This window comes from Mytilus trossulus, chromosome 9 (genome assembly GCF_036588685.1).
Source record: "Mytilus trossulus isolate FHL-02 chromosome 9, PNRI_Mtr1.1.1.hap1, whole genome shotgun sequence".
NCBI lineage: Eukaryota > Metazoa > Mollusca > Bivalvia > Mytilida > Mytilidae > Mytilus > Mytilus trossulus.
In genome coordinates this window covers 6244139-6261558 of record NC_086381.1, presented here as the reverse complement: position 1 = coordinate 6261558, position 17420 = coordinate 6244139, and the positions used below count along the sequence as shown (strand labels likewise).

The 17420-nt window shown below is 32.8% G+C and overlaps 1 protein-coding gene across 4 annotated transcripts in view; it reads right to left on the bottom strand.

Annotated features, from left to right (window-relative positions):
- Positions 1-17420, bottom strand: part of LOC134685029 (uncharacterized) — a 90602-nt gene that overhangs the window by 11418 nt on the left and 61764 nt on the right. For 2 of the 4 annotated variants that reach the window (XM_063544384.1, XM_063544386.1), the window contains 2 exons: positions 2349-2387; positions 1082-1129 (listed from right to left, as the gene is read on the bottom strand). In XM_063544384.1, the coding sequence (XP_063400454.1) occupies positions 1082-1129; positions 2349-2387 (87 nt within the window). The remainder of the gene's footprint in view (positions 1-1081; positions 1130-2348; positions 2388-17420) is intronic. The other 2 variants (XM_063544385.1, XM_063544387.1) reach the window with 1 other exon arrangement.

Below are 17420 nucleotides of genomic sequence, written 5' to 3'. Positions count from 1 at the left end.
GTTGGACATGCACACCTTACAGTCCTTTTCATTGATTTCTATTTACTTATAAAACGAACCAAAAAAAATGCTTATTTTGGCCCTTTTTTGGGCCACTAATTCCTAAAATGACCTCAACTCCCAAAATCAATCCCAACCTTCCTTTTATTGTCATTAACCTTGTGTTAAAATTTTACTTATAATAAGAGAGAATTTAACATTACAAAAAATCTTAACTTTTTTTCAAGTAGTCATTAAACAATGAAAATGAGGTCAAATACATTGGACATGTGACTGACGGGAAGTTCGTAACATGAGGCATACATATACAAAGTATGAAGCATGCAGGTCTTCTACGCTTTAAAATATAAGAAGTTAGCTAATACCACCGCCGCCGCCGCCGGATCAGTATCCGTATGTCGAGCTTTTTGTTGGCCCCTTTTTGGCTCCTAATTCCTAAACTGTTCGGACCTCAACTCCCCAAAAAAAACCGACCCTTCCTTTTGTTGTAATAAACCTTGTGTTCAAATTTCATTGATTTCTATTTACATATACTACGAACCAATAAAAATGCTTATTTCGGCCTTTTTTTGCCCACTAACTCCAAAAACTCCCAAAATCAATCCCAACCTTCCTTTTTTGGTCATTAACCTTGTGTTAAAATTTTATAGATTTCTATTCAATTTTTCTTAAGCTAGAGTGCGAAAACTAAAAGTATTCGGACGACGAAGACGACGACAACACAGACGACGACGCCAACGTGATGCAAGTATTCTTCCAAAATAAAATTCAATGTTTGCGGTCATTTTTATAAATTTACTTTTTTGCAAAAGAATGCATTTTTTTCGAAATACTAAGGATTTTCTTATGCCAGGCATATATTAAATTAGCCGTATTGGGCACAATATTTTGGGTCCTCAATGCTATTCAACTGTATACTTGTTTGGCTTTCTTACCATATTGATATGATCGTCCCTTATGAGTCTTATGTAGACAAAACGCGCGTCTTCCATTTCAAATCATAACCCTGGTACAAATGTACCTTTGATAACTATTATCTCATCAGTTAAATGACAAGTTAGAGACCCAGGATATAATATACCTTTGGGTTTAGCATTGTCCTCTACTAACTCTATTAGCTCCATTTGATCTACAAAATGTTTTAAAATTCCCTGTTAACATATTCCACATTGTTATACATACTTTTAATATGAAATTTGATAACTATAATAAAACAATTTGGCAAAGTTAAACTGAACTGAACCAAACAGAAATTTCTTAAAAAACTACTAATTCTTTAAAGTTAAACTGAACTGAACCAAACAGAAATTTCTTAAAAAACTACTTATTCTTTAAAGTTAAATTTTTGTATAGGTCTTCCACGTCTAAATATAAATAAACCTTCAAACTACCATTTATTTGTCTATTAGTTTTCTTTTTTGTACTAAAATCTTTTACAATGTATCATAAAAACAATACATCAACTATCATGGATACTTTTGGAAGAATAAAGAAGAGGAGCGAAAAATACCAGAGGAAGATTCAATTCTTTAGTTATATATTAACAAAAAAGTTCTTACACAATCAAAAGCATTATAAAAGACCACTCATTTGTGAGCTTGAAGTTAGTAAATCAAAGTTGAAGAAGAATTCTAAAGTTGTTGTTTCCATAACATTAAATATTATAGGTTGCACTTTGTTAATACAGCTGTTTCCAAAACACGCCTCTTTTTGAGAGTATACTGAATATTCATAGAAAATAAATTTTGTTTACATACTGGTTCCCAGTTATGCTCTCTGTGATCCATCTCACAGAGACATAACTTGGGAATGTTACGAGTAAATAAACATGTGCATATTGTTTACATTGGAATCTGTGATAACCCTTCATTCAAGGTAGGGGTAGTTAAGACAATTTAAGTTAGTTTAAACTCTGAGAAGTTCAGGGAATATCAACGTTGCCAATATGCCGCACAGCCCTTTTTTTTTGACATATGAAAAAAAATGTGGTGCATATGAACTTTCAATTCTAGGATAAGTAGGCAGCACTTCGGTTTTCACATGAATATCAATTATAAGGAAATTTTGATGAATGTACTGGTTGCAAAAGTATAAATTTTTCGACATACTAAGGATTTTCTTGTCCGTGTCATCGTATTGGGCACACATGTTTTGGAATTTTGAGTACTCAATGCTCTTCAACTTTATACTTGTTTGGCTGTCTACCCATATTGATCTGAGAGTGCCTGAGGAGACTTATGTAGACAAAACGCGAGTCTGGCGTATTAAGTTATTATCCTGGTACCTTTGATAACAATTACCTTATCAGTTAGGTGCCAAATTAGAAATCCAATACATGTATATTATACCTTTGAGTATATTCTCTTCCTTTATAGGCTCCCTTTGATCTACAAAATACAGACAGGCTGTTTTAAATTTAAGTACTATAATAAAACAATTTGGCATATTTAAACTGAAGTTACTAACAGGCCTGGGGTAATGGTAATTTGTAATTATAATGCATTGTAATAATTTTTTTTTTATGTAATGCAAAGTAATTTGTAATGCACAATTTCTACATTACAATAACATGTAATGTAATGATTATTTTTGTTAAAATCAATGTAATTACTGTACATTACTTTTCATTACAAATTTGTAAAATACATAAAATTGTAAAATAGAAATAAAATATTAACAAAAATAAAAGAAAGTATTGAATAAAAGTATTGTCACAGTTAATTACTGTATTAAATAACGTAAACACACATATTAAGGTAAGAAATATAAAATTGTAAAAATCATCAAGTCTTAATCTTGGTTTCTGATATTTGTATAAAAAGATATTGGAAATATTTTAGTGTTTAGTGGTCTATGAAAAACAATTCTAAAAAAATATTGAACAAAACTATATATATGGATGGACAAAATATGGATATGAAACTTTTTGAATATTTTAGTGTTTGGTGGTCTATGAAAAAAACTTCTAAAAAAAATATTAAACAAAACTATATAGTTGGATGGACAAATAATGGATATGAAACTTGTGTATTCTATACACACCTTACATGTATTTCAATGAAAGATTGAATATGTTAATCAACATGTTTACACCAACCTGGGGTTTGGGTCCTGTCTGTGTTGTTATTTCACCTAATTAATATCAAAATGTTTTTATTGCAATCAAATCTTCTAAACTTATGTTTGTCTTCACAGAGCCCTCAGGCATTTAACAAGATAATCCTTTAATGACACATTTATTATATCTCTTTGAAATCCCTTTATGATGTCTTAATGATTAATATAAGTGATCAATGATAAAAACAAAATTTTATGATAATTTATTTATTTTTCACCACCGAAGAATCTTAAAAGTGACTTTTTCAGTTTCATGCCTCCTACTACTCCACCAAAGAGTAGACACAAGTTTGGTGCAGTTCATGATTTTGACATTTACTTGTCAAAGCCATGTGAAGAAATGTCAATCAATCCACTGGAATACTTGAAGTCAAATTCAGTGCATTTTTCTTAAGCTAATACAGCTATATCAAGTATTTAGCCATTTCCTCAACATCAGCTCCTGTTGAAAGGCTTTTTAGTATTAGTTGCCGGAAAGGTGTACAGACCTGATAATTTTTCTCTTAATGACAGCATGTTTGAATCAATTATGATAATAAAGAGCAATGGACATGTTAACTAACCAGTATTTGAAGTATATGTCTAAAACACTGTATACATGATATATATATATGTACATACTAGAACACACCCGTGATATTGCCGGTCCGTGACTGAATTAAAGTATATAACTATGCGTATGCCTTATTTTAGTATTGGTATCTGATATAAAGTTATGCTGATTATAAGATGCACAGTTTTCTCTGTTTTCAAAATCTTTCTGTTTGAACATGTTGAAGCCGTCGACCTGGAACCTATCAATTATTGGTAATATTAGTAATTTGCAAAACAAAAGGGCCTGGAATGGAATACTTTTTAACAGAATACAGGAAAATTCTAAATACACCGTTGGGTGGTGCGCCTGTCAAATGCGGAACGTACAGATAAGGTAATAGGCAACAGGTGAATATAATATTGGTATCGGTGTCGAACTCGATCCGGAACTTCTTAATTTATTGGCAGTATTAGTTACGTGGAAAACAAGGGCCTGGAGTGGTGTAATTTTTAATCAACACTATTGTACTATATTAGTTATATATAAAGTTGAATTCTTTGATTCATCGTTTTACGTGATGACGGCTGACAAATTGGACCTCGTAATTTTAGTATTATAGATACATGTACACCAGGCCAGTAATTGTTTCTTAAAAAAATCTGTTTTTGAAATGTTTTTAGTTTTTATATTGAAAAAGTAATGTGTAATGTAATGCATTACACAGGCAAAGTAATTGTAATGTAATGCATTACATGTGAGAAAAAATATAATTGTAATTGTAATGGAAGAATCACAAAGTAATTGTAATGTAATGTATTACATTGCAATGTAATGCCCTCAGGTTTTGTTACTAAACATAAATTTCTTTAAAATTATAAACTAATGTTTAAAGTTACACATTTGTATAGTTCTTCCACGTCTAAATAAACCCCAATCTACCATGTATTTATGTCGGCTTTTCTTCCTTCTTTTCATTCTAATATATATTTCAATGTATCATAGAGGTTAGGTTGCACTTTCTTAATACACCTGTTTCTCAAACTATGCCATTTTCGGGGAGATATATGATATGAATAGATAATTAATTTTGTTTTGGTACTGGTAACCAGTTATAATCTCTATGTTTCATTAAAACACTACTCAGGAATGTTGCCAGCATATACATATGCATATAAGTCATTTTGAAATTAAAGAACCTAGTGAGCACGCTCACATACCCCACGTCCCCAAATTGGCATTGGAGAATTAAATAAGTGTAAAATAAAATGTATAAGAAAAATAATGACTAATAATTTCTAGTCAATATGCACATCATGCACATCTACATAGTATTGTCATGAAATTCTGTTGTGTGTTTTCAGAAGAGTTGAGATAACAAACTGTTGCAGAAGTACATTGAAGCAAATGAGTTCAAAGGGGTGTAACTCCTAGAAAAAGAAATTGAATCGCAATTTCTCGTCGATATGCACAACTACATAGAATGTCCTTATTATCTGAAAAGGTTTCGTGAAATTCTGTTGTGTGGTTTGAGAGGAGTTGCGATGACAAACTGTTGCAGTAGTACATTAAAGTAAATAAGTTCAAAGAGGAGTAACTCCTATAAAATAATTGTATCGCAATTTCCTGTCGATATGCACAACTACATAGTATGTCCTTATTATCTGAAAAGGTTTTGTGAAATTCTGTTGTGCGGTTTGAGAGGAGTTGCGATGACAAACTGTTGCAGTAGTACATTAAAAGTAAATAAGTTCAAAGGGGCTTAACTCCTAGAAAAAAAATTAATCGCAATTTCCCGTCGATATGCACAACTACATAGTTTGTCCTTATTATCTGAAAAGGTTTCGTGAAATTCTGTTGAGTGATTTGAGAGGAGTTGGGATGACAAACTGTTGCAGTAGTACATTAAAGAAAATAAGTTCAAAAGGGCGTTACTCCTAGAAAAAAAAATTGAATCGCAATTTCCGGTCGATATGCACAACTACATAGAATGTCCTTCTTATCTAATAATGTTTCGTGAAATTCTGTTGTGTGGTTTGAGAGGAGTTACGATGACAAACTGTTGCAGTAGTACATTAAAGTAAATAAGTTCAATGAGGCTTAACTCCTAGAAAAATGTTGAATCGCAATTTCCTGTCGATATGCACAACAAATTAGTATTTCCTTATTATCTGAAAAGGTTTCGTGAAATTCTGTTGTGTGGTTTGAGAGGAGTTGGGATGACAGACTGTTGCAGTAGTACATTAAAGTAAATAAGTTCAAAGGGGCGTAACTCCTAGAAAACAAAATTGAATCGCAATTTCCCGTCGATATGCACAATTACATAGTTTGTCCTTATTATCTGAAAAGGTTTCGTGAAATTCTGTTGTGTGGTTTGAGAGGAGTTGCGATGACAAGAAACAGGATTGACGGACTGACGGACGGACGGGTCAAAAACATTATATCCTCCGCAACGCCTTGCGTGGGGTATAATTAGTGGTAATCCTTTACTCAAGGTAGGGATAGTTGAGAAATAAGTGCAAGTTTAGTTTGGGGTATATAAACGTTGAAAATATGCCGCACAGCTCTTTATTTTTACCTTTGAAAAAAAGTAGTGCATATGTATTTTGCAGTCTTCAAAACTTCATAGTAATAGTGGAACAGTGTTAGCCACAAAAGGAGTTCCTATGGGAAATTGCATTATCAATGTTTATAGAAATGCAACCTATATTGGGTGAAAAAAAAAGACGATACAGAATTTAACCAAAACAGGTTTATCTCACAGATTTTGTAATAAATAAAAATCAGATAGAAAGTTTTACAAGTATTTGAATATCTCATGACGATTGTGAAAATCCTGGTAAATAATTATGACGTTTCAGCATACAATCGCAGTTTACAGTATGCATAAGTTATTTAAAGCTCTGAATATAATATTAATTCATAATAATATATGTATATTTGTACGTTAAATGTTTAGAAGTGCTTATATTTACTCGTCACAGTCATTGAAACTCTAAGATCCTTGCTGAATAAAATTGTTGGGTTGTTTTTTTCCTTTTTATATCCCAAGAGTAAGTCGTAACCCCTAAACGTGCGTTTTCATCACTTCATAATAAATATAAATACGCCTAAGTGTGCGTTTTCATCACTTCGTAATAAAAAAAAATACAAGCTTAAAAGAAAATTGTCTCCTAAAAAACTTACAAAAGTGTGTTCTATCCGGAATATAATACATACTAAATATTCCATTTTGTTTGAAACATCAGATTAATTTAGGAAATTTAGAGGCCTACGGGGCAAAAAACTGAGAAAAACATCTACCCCTGGGTAATAAAATTAACGAATAATTTAATTCGTTAATAAAACGATTTTATGATTCTAAATATCTTTGATATAGAAAACAACCAGATGCTCCGCAGGGCACAGCTTTATACGAACGCAGAGGTCAGTTAGGGCAAGTATGGACACATCAATAAAGCTTGATACAGCTCTGAATTTGGACTGTGAATAAATATTTGACAAAACATAGATTTCTGACATAGAATGAATGAGGTATATGTAAGAACTTGAACTTAAAAACTGATTTTTATTAAATTGGACGTTTGCCTTTTTGGTCAAATATCCAAAATCTAAATACATGGTTAGATTCAGCATATCATAGAACCCCAATAATTCGATTTTTGATGAAATCAAATAATTTTTAATTTTAGACTCTTTAGATCTCAATGTAGACCAACTTGATAACCAGGCCCGAATATTAAAAATCTAAATACATGGGTCGATTCGGCATATTGAAGAACTCCATATATTTAACTTTTGTTGAAATCAAACAAAGTTATATTTTGGACCCCGATTTAGGACCAACTTGAAAACTGGGCCCATAATCAAAAATTTAAGTACATTGTTAGATTTAGCATATCAAAGAATCCCAATAATTTATTTTCTGGTGAAATCCAACAAAAATTCATTTCGGACCCTTTTGGCCCCTCATTCCTAAAATGTTGGGACCAAATTCCCAAAATCAATCCAAACCTTCCTTTTGTGGTCATCAACCTTATGTTTCAATTTCATAGATTTCAGTTGACTTATACTAAAGTTATTGTGCGAAAACCAAGACAAATGCTTTATTGGGACCTTTTTGGCCTATAATTTTTAAACTGTTGGGACCGAAACTCCCAAAATCCATCACAGCCTTCTCTTTATAATCATAAACCTTGCGTTTAAATCTATAGATTTCTATTTACTAATACTAAAGTAATAGTGCGAAAACCAAATGTCTTCGGACGACGACGACGACGAGCACGCCAAAGTCATACCAATATACGGCCAAACAATTTTCAATTTTTGCGTCGATAAAAACTGTGATTTCAAGTTTAATATGCTAAATCAGTTGTGAGCAGTCATTTCTTTAAATTGTTAAGTGAATTCATACATCAGACAGCTATCAGCATTCATACAACTTTTGCAAACATGGCTTTGTTTCAACACTTCTAGATCATATATTAGTTAAACTTTGTTATATAAAAGGCTAGAGATGATACTGTTGTGACAAGATTTCTTCACTGACCATTTTAGACAGAACTTGTGACCAGTCATTGACAAATGGGCATACAGTATGATGCGGAATGGAGACCGAGGCAGGATTGGATTATTCATATAACCTTGAATGTTGGAATGATTGACAGCTAAACAATATATTTCTGTGCTCTACGCGTAGTTATTTTTAGACGTTTTTATCTATTGTAAGAACCGGATTTGGATTTGGCGGGTAGTATATAAGTAAAGGGGCACGTTTTTTCTTTTATCGAGGTTAGGCGGTGACCACTACGTTGATTAATATTACAGTGTAGACATAGTTACAGTAGTGTAGAATTGTTATATAATTCAGAGATCAATCGGATGATTGTGTATTAATTATGATATTTGTTTATTTTTAGATATTCTGTAAGACCAGTGTACCATAAAATCAAAGCGCTGTAAGCACTGCAGGCAGTTAACCATGTATGTCATTCAATCTTTTTGAAATGAAAAACAGGAATGAATATGGTTTAGGCGTTGGTATCTAAATCTTTTTTCAAGTTTTCAAAACACACACAAGAAGGTGTGGGGTGACCCTAGGGACTACCCCTATTTTCATTTGATTTTTTATATTGTCCCATACATGAATATATATATATATGGTTTAAGGGTTCGGGATCTCGACCGTTATCAAGTTTTCAAACAGGGGACCCTAGTGACTTCCCCTATATTTCATTTGATTTGTTATATTGTCCAATACATGAATATATATGGTTTAGGGGTGGGGGTCTCATCTGTTTCTAAGTATCAAACAGGAGTGGGTAGGGTGTCCCTAAGGACTCTCCCCATATTTCATTTGATTAGTTCTCATACATGAATATATCTATACCATTAAACGAGAAGACCTCATTTTGGGTGTCGCTTCTCTTCTTTCCAAAATAAATTAATCAACACGCCGCTGTGTACTATAGGTAATGTGCATAGTGCCATTTGTCATCCACTCATATGATTATTCAGATTGAGTTATTTTTTGAGAAAAACGAGAAATAAGGCATCCGGATATTGTCCCGTCATTGGACGAAATTTTAAGTCGGATTAGACTTCCGGTTTGAGTTTTTATGTAAACTTTGAACATACATATACAAAGAATAAAGTGTATTTTCAGAATTATATCTGCTATCATTTTCAAGTTCACTATCCACGGCAGTCACAGAGTTTATTAAATAGAGAGGGTCTGTAAAAAATCGTCACTCTGTATACTATATCAATGACCACTATGGATCGATTAGTAAACTTAGAATTGAAAGTAAATACACTATATTTATTTAGTAATGCCGGAATGTTCATAATATACATTTAAGCGCTAAAAATATTCATGAATTCTGAAATTCTCCAGTTATTAAATCTTTTACAAAATTCATTGATTAAAAAAAAAAGAAGATGTGGTATGATTGCCATGTTGAGACAACTCTCCACAAGAGACCACTATGATACAGATATTTACAACTGTAGGTTACCGTACGACCTTCAACAACGAGCAAAGCACATACCGTATACTCAGCTTTAAAAGGCCCCGAACTGACAATGTAAAACAATTCAAACCAGAAAACTAGCGGCCTTATTTATATATACAAAAAAATGAACGAAAAACAAATATGTAACACATAAACAAACACTGAATTAGGCTCCTTACTTGAATGTTCATAACATACTTAATATATGTTCATATTGAAATTGATAGAAAACCAAAAAATGGGAATATTGGAAATAAAGGAGGAGGGATAAAAAAAAAAAAGCATTTTCCTGTCCCCAATAACCTATAACTTATGATACTTTTGCTGAAATTCTCATTCAATATTTTACAAAATTCTTCCAACAACACTTTACATACTTTAAACAACGCTCTGAATGCCCGCGATTTCACGGGTGTGTTCTAGTATGGTTTATTTTAAAGGTTGGGATCTCGACTGTTTCCAATTTTATCAATCAGATGACTGCAGGGACTCCCCCTATATTTCATTTAATTTAGAATTGGGGATCCCAACTGTTTCAAAGTTCTTAAACATGAGGGGTAGGGTGACCACAGGGACTTCCCCTATATTTCATTTGATTTGTTATATAGTCTTGTACATGAGTATATATGGTTAAGGGATGATGATCTCGAATTTTTCCAAGTTCTCACTCATGAAGGTGTACAGTGACCATATATAGGGACCCCCTTATAATTTATTTGATTTGTAATATTGTCCCATACATAAATATATATTGTTTAAGATTGTGGATCTCGACCGTTATAAATTCTAAAACAGAAAGGGGTAGAGTGGCCCCACGAACTCCACCTATATTTCATATGATTTGTTATATTGTCCCATACATGAATATATATATTGTTTTGGGGTGGGGATCTTGACCGTTACCAAATTTTGGTCATTTTGGTTTCTTGTGGATAGTTGTCTCCTTGCCGATCAAGCACATCTTTTTTTTTTTTTTTTATATATATAAGAAACCTGGGAACAGTATATCTATAAAGTCAATATATATGTTCCTGAAGAAACGTCCAGCTATTTTAACTGACCTATCAAAATTGAGGAGAAAAAAATACCCCTTGAAATTGCAGCAATATGTTTAACTTGAAAAGCATTTAACATGCATAACCAACATTTATCACTGATAAAAAAAAATTAAACTGTTACCAGGAACATATATATTGTTAGATAAACTGTTCCCAGCTGTCACTTATCAATGCTTGTATTGGATTTTGACATTAAAATTGGTGTACAAAATATTTTCTGCTTTTTCTTTCTTTTAATTAATTTTGGTTTTCAATTCTAGTGTTTATATTTATTTACAATGCATAGCTGTATTTTGTCACCTATCTGGATTTTTTGGTTAAAAAACCCGGGATTACCCTTATCCGCTTCCGGAATCGGATCCGATATTGTAGTCTCGCGGCAGCCATTTTGTTTACAATGTTGTTTTTGTCAGAAAGTGAGATACGAATTTACTCGGATTTACACATTATTTATCGGCGATTTTCTGTATAAAGCTAGCGGTTGAACAAATTGAACATCGCTGTCATGAATAGTTGGACCCATCCTATTTAATATTTTTATTAACGATTTGTTCTTTTTTGTAAAAAATTGTTCTTTATATAACTATGCTGATGACAATACTTTGTCAAAGTCTGAAAATTCCTTACAAGTTGTAATTTCTGCTCTTGAGGAAGACAGCAATCATTTAATACAGTGGTTTTCTTCCAATAAAATGCAGGCCAACCCAGAGAAATTTCAAGATATCTCTCTTGGCAAAAAAAACACATGATAAAAATATTGTGTTTGACTTGAATGGTATTTCTATATCATGTGAGGATGAGGTGAAACTTCTTGGAGTTACAATTGATTTTAAATTAAACTTTAATTTACACATTTCAAATATTTGTAAAAAGGCTGCAAGGCAATTAAATGTTTTGAAAAGAATTGGGAAACATCTAAACAAACTGAGTAAGCTTACAATTTACTACTCTTTTATTATGTCTAATTTCAGTTACTGCCCTTTGACTTGGCATTTCTGTGGGGAACAAAATACCAGAAAAATAGAAAAAATACAAGAACGAGCGCTTCGATTTATTTATGAAGACCATCTGAGCTCATACGAAACACTCCTACAGATTTCGAACCTTCCATCATTAAAAACTCGTAGAATGCGCTCAATTGCCTTGGAGACCTTTAAAATAATTAATAAAAAATGTCCTTTATTTATTCAAGATTTAGTTGTAATAAAAACTAATTCATATAATTTCAGGTATGTAAACACTGCTGAGGTACCTAGACCTAGAACCTCCAGTTATGGTAAAAGATCTTTTAGATTTGAGGCAGCACAAGTATGGAACTCACTTCCTAATGAGGCTAGACTCATGACTTCTTTTGACCAGTTTAGGAATTACATAAATTCCTGGTGTGGGGGTAAAAAATGCTTCTGCAGTTCATGTCGTTTCCATCTAGTGCTGTCTCAAAGCTGAAATTTCTTTCTTTCTTTTTATAATGGCCTTTTGCTCTGCTTTTTATGCATGTTTTTAAATATATATCTGCCATTAAATGCTAGTGCTTATTTTTATTTATTTATTGTTTGTATGCTTTTAGTTTGTTATATTTTATGATCGTCAAGTGATTTGTTGATTCCCCCGCTTCAATGCACATAGAGGCGCTTGCCACATGAGCTTTGACTCTGGAGGCTCACAAATCAATAGAAGTTTGCTTTCATTATATTGCATGTTTTATTTGGTAGTATTTGCATGATGCTGCATGGTTTTTATTGTGATAGTCGGTTAAAGAGCTCACCAGAGCTCATGTTTTCTCTGTTATAATGTATATATATGCCGACTCTAAAATAAAATTTACTTACTTACTTACTTACTTAGTAATGATGAAAATAAGTTTGTGATCGTTTTTTAGGAAACTTTGGTAAAAATGTTTGCAAAGTTATGTTTTTATTATTTTCAAGGTCCGTCGGGCGGAGCTAGTAATTAAGAAGAAAGTCCGACTGCAAAAGAGGAAGGTCATAGACCCCGGACAACCGCTAATTTGAACCCCTGCGTCCAAAATAAAAAGATACGAAAATTTCGTCTTCTAATTCAATATTGCCGCCAACAGCGTTATCAGTTGAACTTATATACGTAGTTGACTACGTATTGACGACAAACAATATTCCTACGAGTTTTGCAATTTGGGAAATCATAACTACTTGTCTTTAGAAATTTTCGTCGATGAAATATTTCATACATTTGTTCTTTGACATCTTCGCCAAAAGCTCAGGTGTGCTCTACTTCCTATGTGCAACTCGACGATCATTTAAGGTTTTTCTGGTCATATTTTTTGTAATCCAGAATGAAAAGTATGAAAAAACTGTCCAATAAGTTATAAATAATATAGTAGACAGCTAGATAATAACAATGGCACGTATTTCAGCATTTATTGGGTAGCACACAAATCCAGGGTGCTCGCATAAGGCAGCTTAACTGCCTAAAAACCTAGAGGCTCCAAAGAGCCTGTGTCGCTCACCTTGGTCTATGTGAATATTAAACAAAGGACACAGATGGATTAATGACAAAATTGTGTTTTGGTGATGGAAATGTGTTTGTAGATCTTACTTTTCTAAACATTCTTGCTGCTTATAATTATCTCTATCTATAATGAACTTGGCCCAATAGATTCAGTGGAAAATGTTAGTGAAAATTTACAATTTTTATGAAAATTTTTAATAAAAATTGACTAAAAAGGGCAATAACTCCCAAGGGGGTCAATTGACCATTTTGGTCATGTTGACTTATTTTTAGGTCTTACGTGGTGAACATTATTGCTGTTTACAGTTTATCTCTATCTATCAGTCTATAGTAATATTCAAAATAATAACCAAAAACAGCAAAGTTTCCTTAAAATTACCAATTCAGGGGCAATAACCTAACAACGGGTTGTCTGTTTCATCTGAAAATTTCAGGGCATATAGATGTAGACCTGATAAACAATTTTACACCTGTCAGATTTGCTCTAAATGCTTTGTGTTCGAGTTATAAGCCAAAAACTGCATTTTACCTCTATGTTCTATTTTTGGCCGAAGCGGCCATCTTGGTTGGAATGTCCGGTCACCAGACACCATTTTTAAACTAAATACCCCAATGATGATTGTGGCCAAGTTTGGTTTAATTTGTCCCAGTAGTTTTAGAGGAGAAGATTTTTCTAAAAGATAACTAAGATTTACGAAAAGTTGTTAAAAATTGACTGTAGAGGGCAATGACTCCTTTGGGGGTCAATCGACCATTTTGGTAGTGTTTGACTTATTTGTAGATCTTACTTTGCTGAACAGTTTTGCTGCCATCAGTTTATCTCTATCTATAATATTATTTAAGATAATAACCAATAACAGCAAAATTTCCTTAAAATTACCACTTCAGGGGCAGCTACCTAAAAACGGGTTGTCTGATTCATCTGAAAATATCAGGGCAGATAGATCTTGACCTGATAAACACTATAACCCCACGTTATATTTGCTTTAAATGCTTTGGGTTTTGAGTTAAAAGCCAAAAACTGCATTTTACCCCTATGTTCTATTTTTAACCGTGGTGGCCATCTTGGTTGGTATGCAGGGTCATCGGACACAACTTTTAAACTAGATACTCCAATAATGATTGTTGCTAAGTTTGGTTAAATTTGGCCCAGTAGTTTCAAAGGAGAAGATTTTTGTAAAAGTTTACGGACGACGGACGCTAAGTTATGAGAAAAGCTCACTTGGCCCTTTGGGCAAGGTGTGCTTAAAATATTTAGTGGACGTTTCGTATTTGCAATCAGTGAATCGCATGTTTTGGTGGACTATGAAAATTACTGTGGATTTATTTATTTTCGTGGGCATCAATTTTCGTGGATTGACGAAAACCCGTATTTTCGTGGATATTTGATTTCGTGTGTTTGCCAATATCTGCATACAAAGCCTATAGAAAATATGTTATTCGTTGAACACCTGTACCCACGAAAACCACGAAAATTGGTATCCAACGAATAATAATGAATTCACAGTAATGATGATTAAGTTTGTACAAATAAATGTTTAATAAAATGGACATGGTCACCATGCTGGACAAAGTCAGAAATATGTTTCTTTATTTTATAACAAAATGAAAAAGTATACAGTTTGGGTTTGAAGAAGGTTTCCGAAATTAAGTAGCGATGAGCACATAAATACTTTATGTTCGTTTGAACAAGTGAATTAGAACATAATTACATTTACAGTTTTCTGAAATGCTTTCAATTTGTTAATTATCAGAATAGTTTTAACCGTGTGCATAGGGTAAGCTGTCAATAAATAACGTCTTGCATTCAAATTCTTAAAATGGGTCACCATATATTCAATTTGGGTGGCATTCCAGTTATTGAAAGAGGGAGGGCCAACTTGCCGGAGATTTGTTTCATTCGATAAGATAGGTAAATCATGTTTTAAATAGCCCGATAGATGCTAATCATAGTACAAGAAAATACGTCACATTATTTATTTTCATACCTTGAACAGGTATTCCTACAAAAACAAGGCCAAGACTATTGTTTTTTTAATATTGGTTTTATTTAATTATTAACATCCTTAAATCAAGGTGGCATACTACGTTACTTGTCAAGGAGCCAAATAATATCGAACAAATTCAAATCGTGATTTTCTCATTCAAAATATACATTTATGTATATCTGTAATTGTCCTGGTCTTTTATTGTTTTATCGTCTATAAGATAAGATGAGAAAATACATGTATATATTTTGACCGGAGAACATCTTACATCAGTTGGTCATAGGTCAATGTTATATTGTCGTTTCTGTCATTTTAACAAATCGGCCCTTCGTTGTGATACAGATGCAACAGCTTCTTGATGTTTTACCTGATTTGTTCTGTTGTGTTGTTTTATTTTCTGATGCCTTGGGTACCGGTGTAGGGACGGGGGTAAACATTTCAGTACTAGTGTATTTATACAGTTTGTGAATTGGCGACAACATTGTTGTTGACTGCATTTGTTACATATAATACCATCTTCTTAAAAGGTTTCGAAAAAATGTCTGTGTTGTTTTGAAACTTGTATACAATGGCCTCATTTGAAGTTATGTGTATATCACACCCGCAACATGTAGAATTCATTGCTATAGGATTAATTCTCGTGTTATTGGTTATGTTCAGTTCAACGGCAGTTGTTCCTTGAATATATGTAATAAATGTAAACATGTGAATAGAAAGTACGTCAAAAGTATGCACGCAATAAGCGATACATTATTTTTTCTTTGATACATGTAAATTGATAAACTAGTATAGTCAAAATGAACCAGAATGACTCTTTGAATTAAGCAAATATCCAAAAAATATGATAGAGACATTAAAATTTAATATAAAAACACAAAAAATGCAAATGTATCTGAGCGAGATTCGAACCTTTTTATCAAAACCATCAATTATTAGTAGTTCTGTGTTTTACGGATGGAGCTACGGCGATACTTATATACAAATTAGTTATTAAGAAGCTATATAAGAACAATTTATCGATGTTACAATTTTTTCTTTAAAAAGTTGTTTTTTTATGTAATAAGGACACACTAAACCAATTTCATTTTTAAGGGGAAAAGTAATATAAATAGCAACAGTCTTAAAAAGCATAACTTTTTTTTGGTTTGAAATGTCCTTCTGTGGGGATTCCCTGTTTTTCTTAACTTAAAACACCCGAAAATCCGCATATTGGACTTTCATCCTTTTTTTAGGGTTAAATTAACTATTGATCACACATATCATAATATATGTAAATCGATATATTGATCAAAAAGCATTTTTATTTTTTGTTTCTATTGGAAATTTTATTCTGTCGGCACTTTTTGAAATTGGCCCTCCTGTGAAAAAAATCCTCGGCAAATTGGCCCTACCTCTTTGTGTCAGATTGGATAATGAACTAAACCTTAAGGAATTGATCTCACAATTTAATACAGAGCCATAGTATGCGACCCCTACCTGGTAACACAAACCAATATGTCAAGAGGCGAAATTCATCACCACAGATTACAAGTTAAGATAGGATAGATAAGTATTCAAAATGCTGGCCAAACAGGAACTACAACAAGATCTGTAGACAAGGACGAACCGGGCGTTGAAGCCAAAGTTAGTATTTATGTAAAAGTATTTGAAGGGCTGATTCACGCTATTGAACCAAACGAATTCCCCTAAAAAGCATGTCCGAAGAGAACCATAACTGCCGAAATAGCAAGTAAAAAATAACCCTAACTGTGAGCGTATTGACATTCCACCAAGTAAACCACCGTACAATATTCAAACTTTGTAAGACAGTGATTGCGCCGAATCAGCTAGACGACACTGTTGTTCACGCATCAAACGTAGGAACATCAAACCTGTCTTCTCGCACCGCCAATAAATCGGCGGCGCTCTCACAAACCGCTATATTAAAGCCAGCATCGATATCGACAATTTATTAACATGTCATACAGATACAGTTGTATTGTAAACACAGATTGAGTCGGATTTCCAGTACACCGATCTGTCTTATAACCAGTAGAAAGTGGACCAACACGGACACATTATATTTTCTTATAAAAAAAGCAGTTTGTAAAACGAAAAGACTATCAAGTTTCCCCCGATTATTATACAAATTAAATATTTTAACAATATTTTAGTTTTACTTCACATAATCAATAAAAGTATAAAATAGATTTATAAAATGAGTATCTTACCAACATTGGTTGTT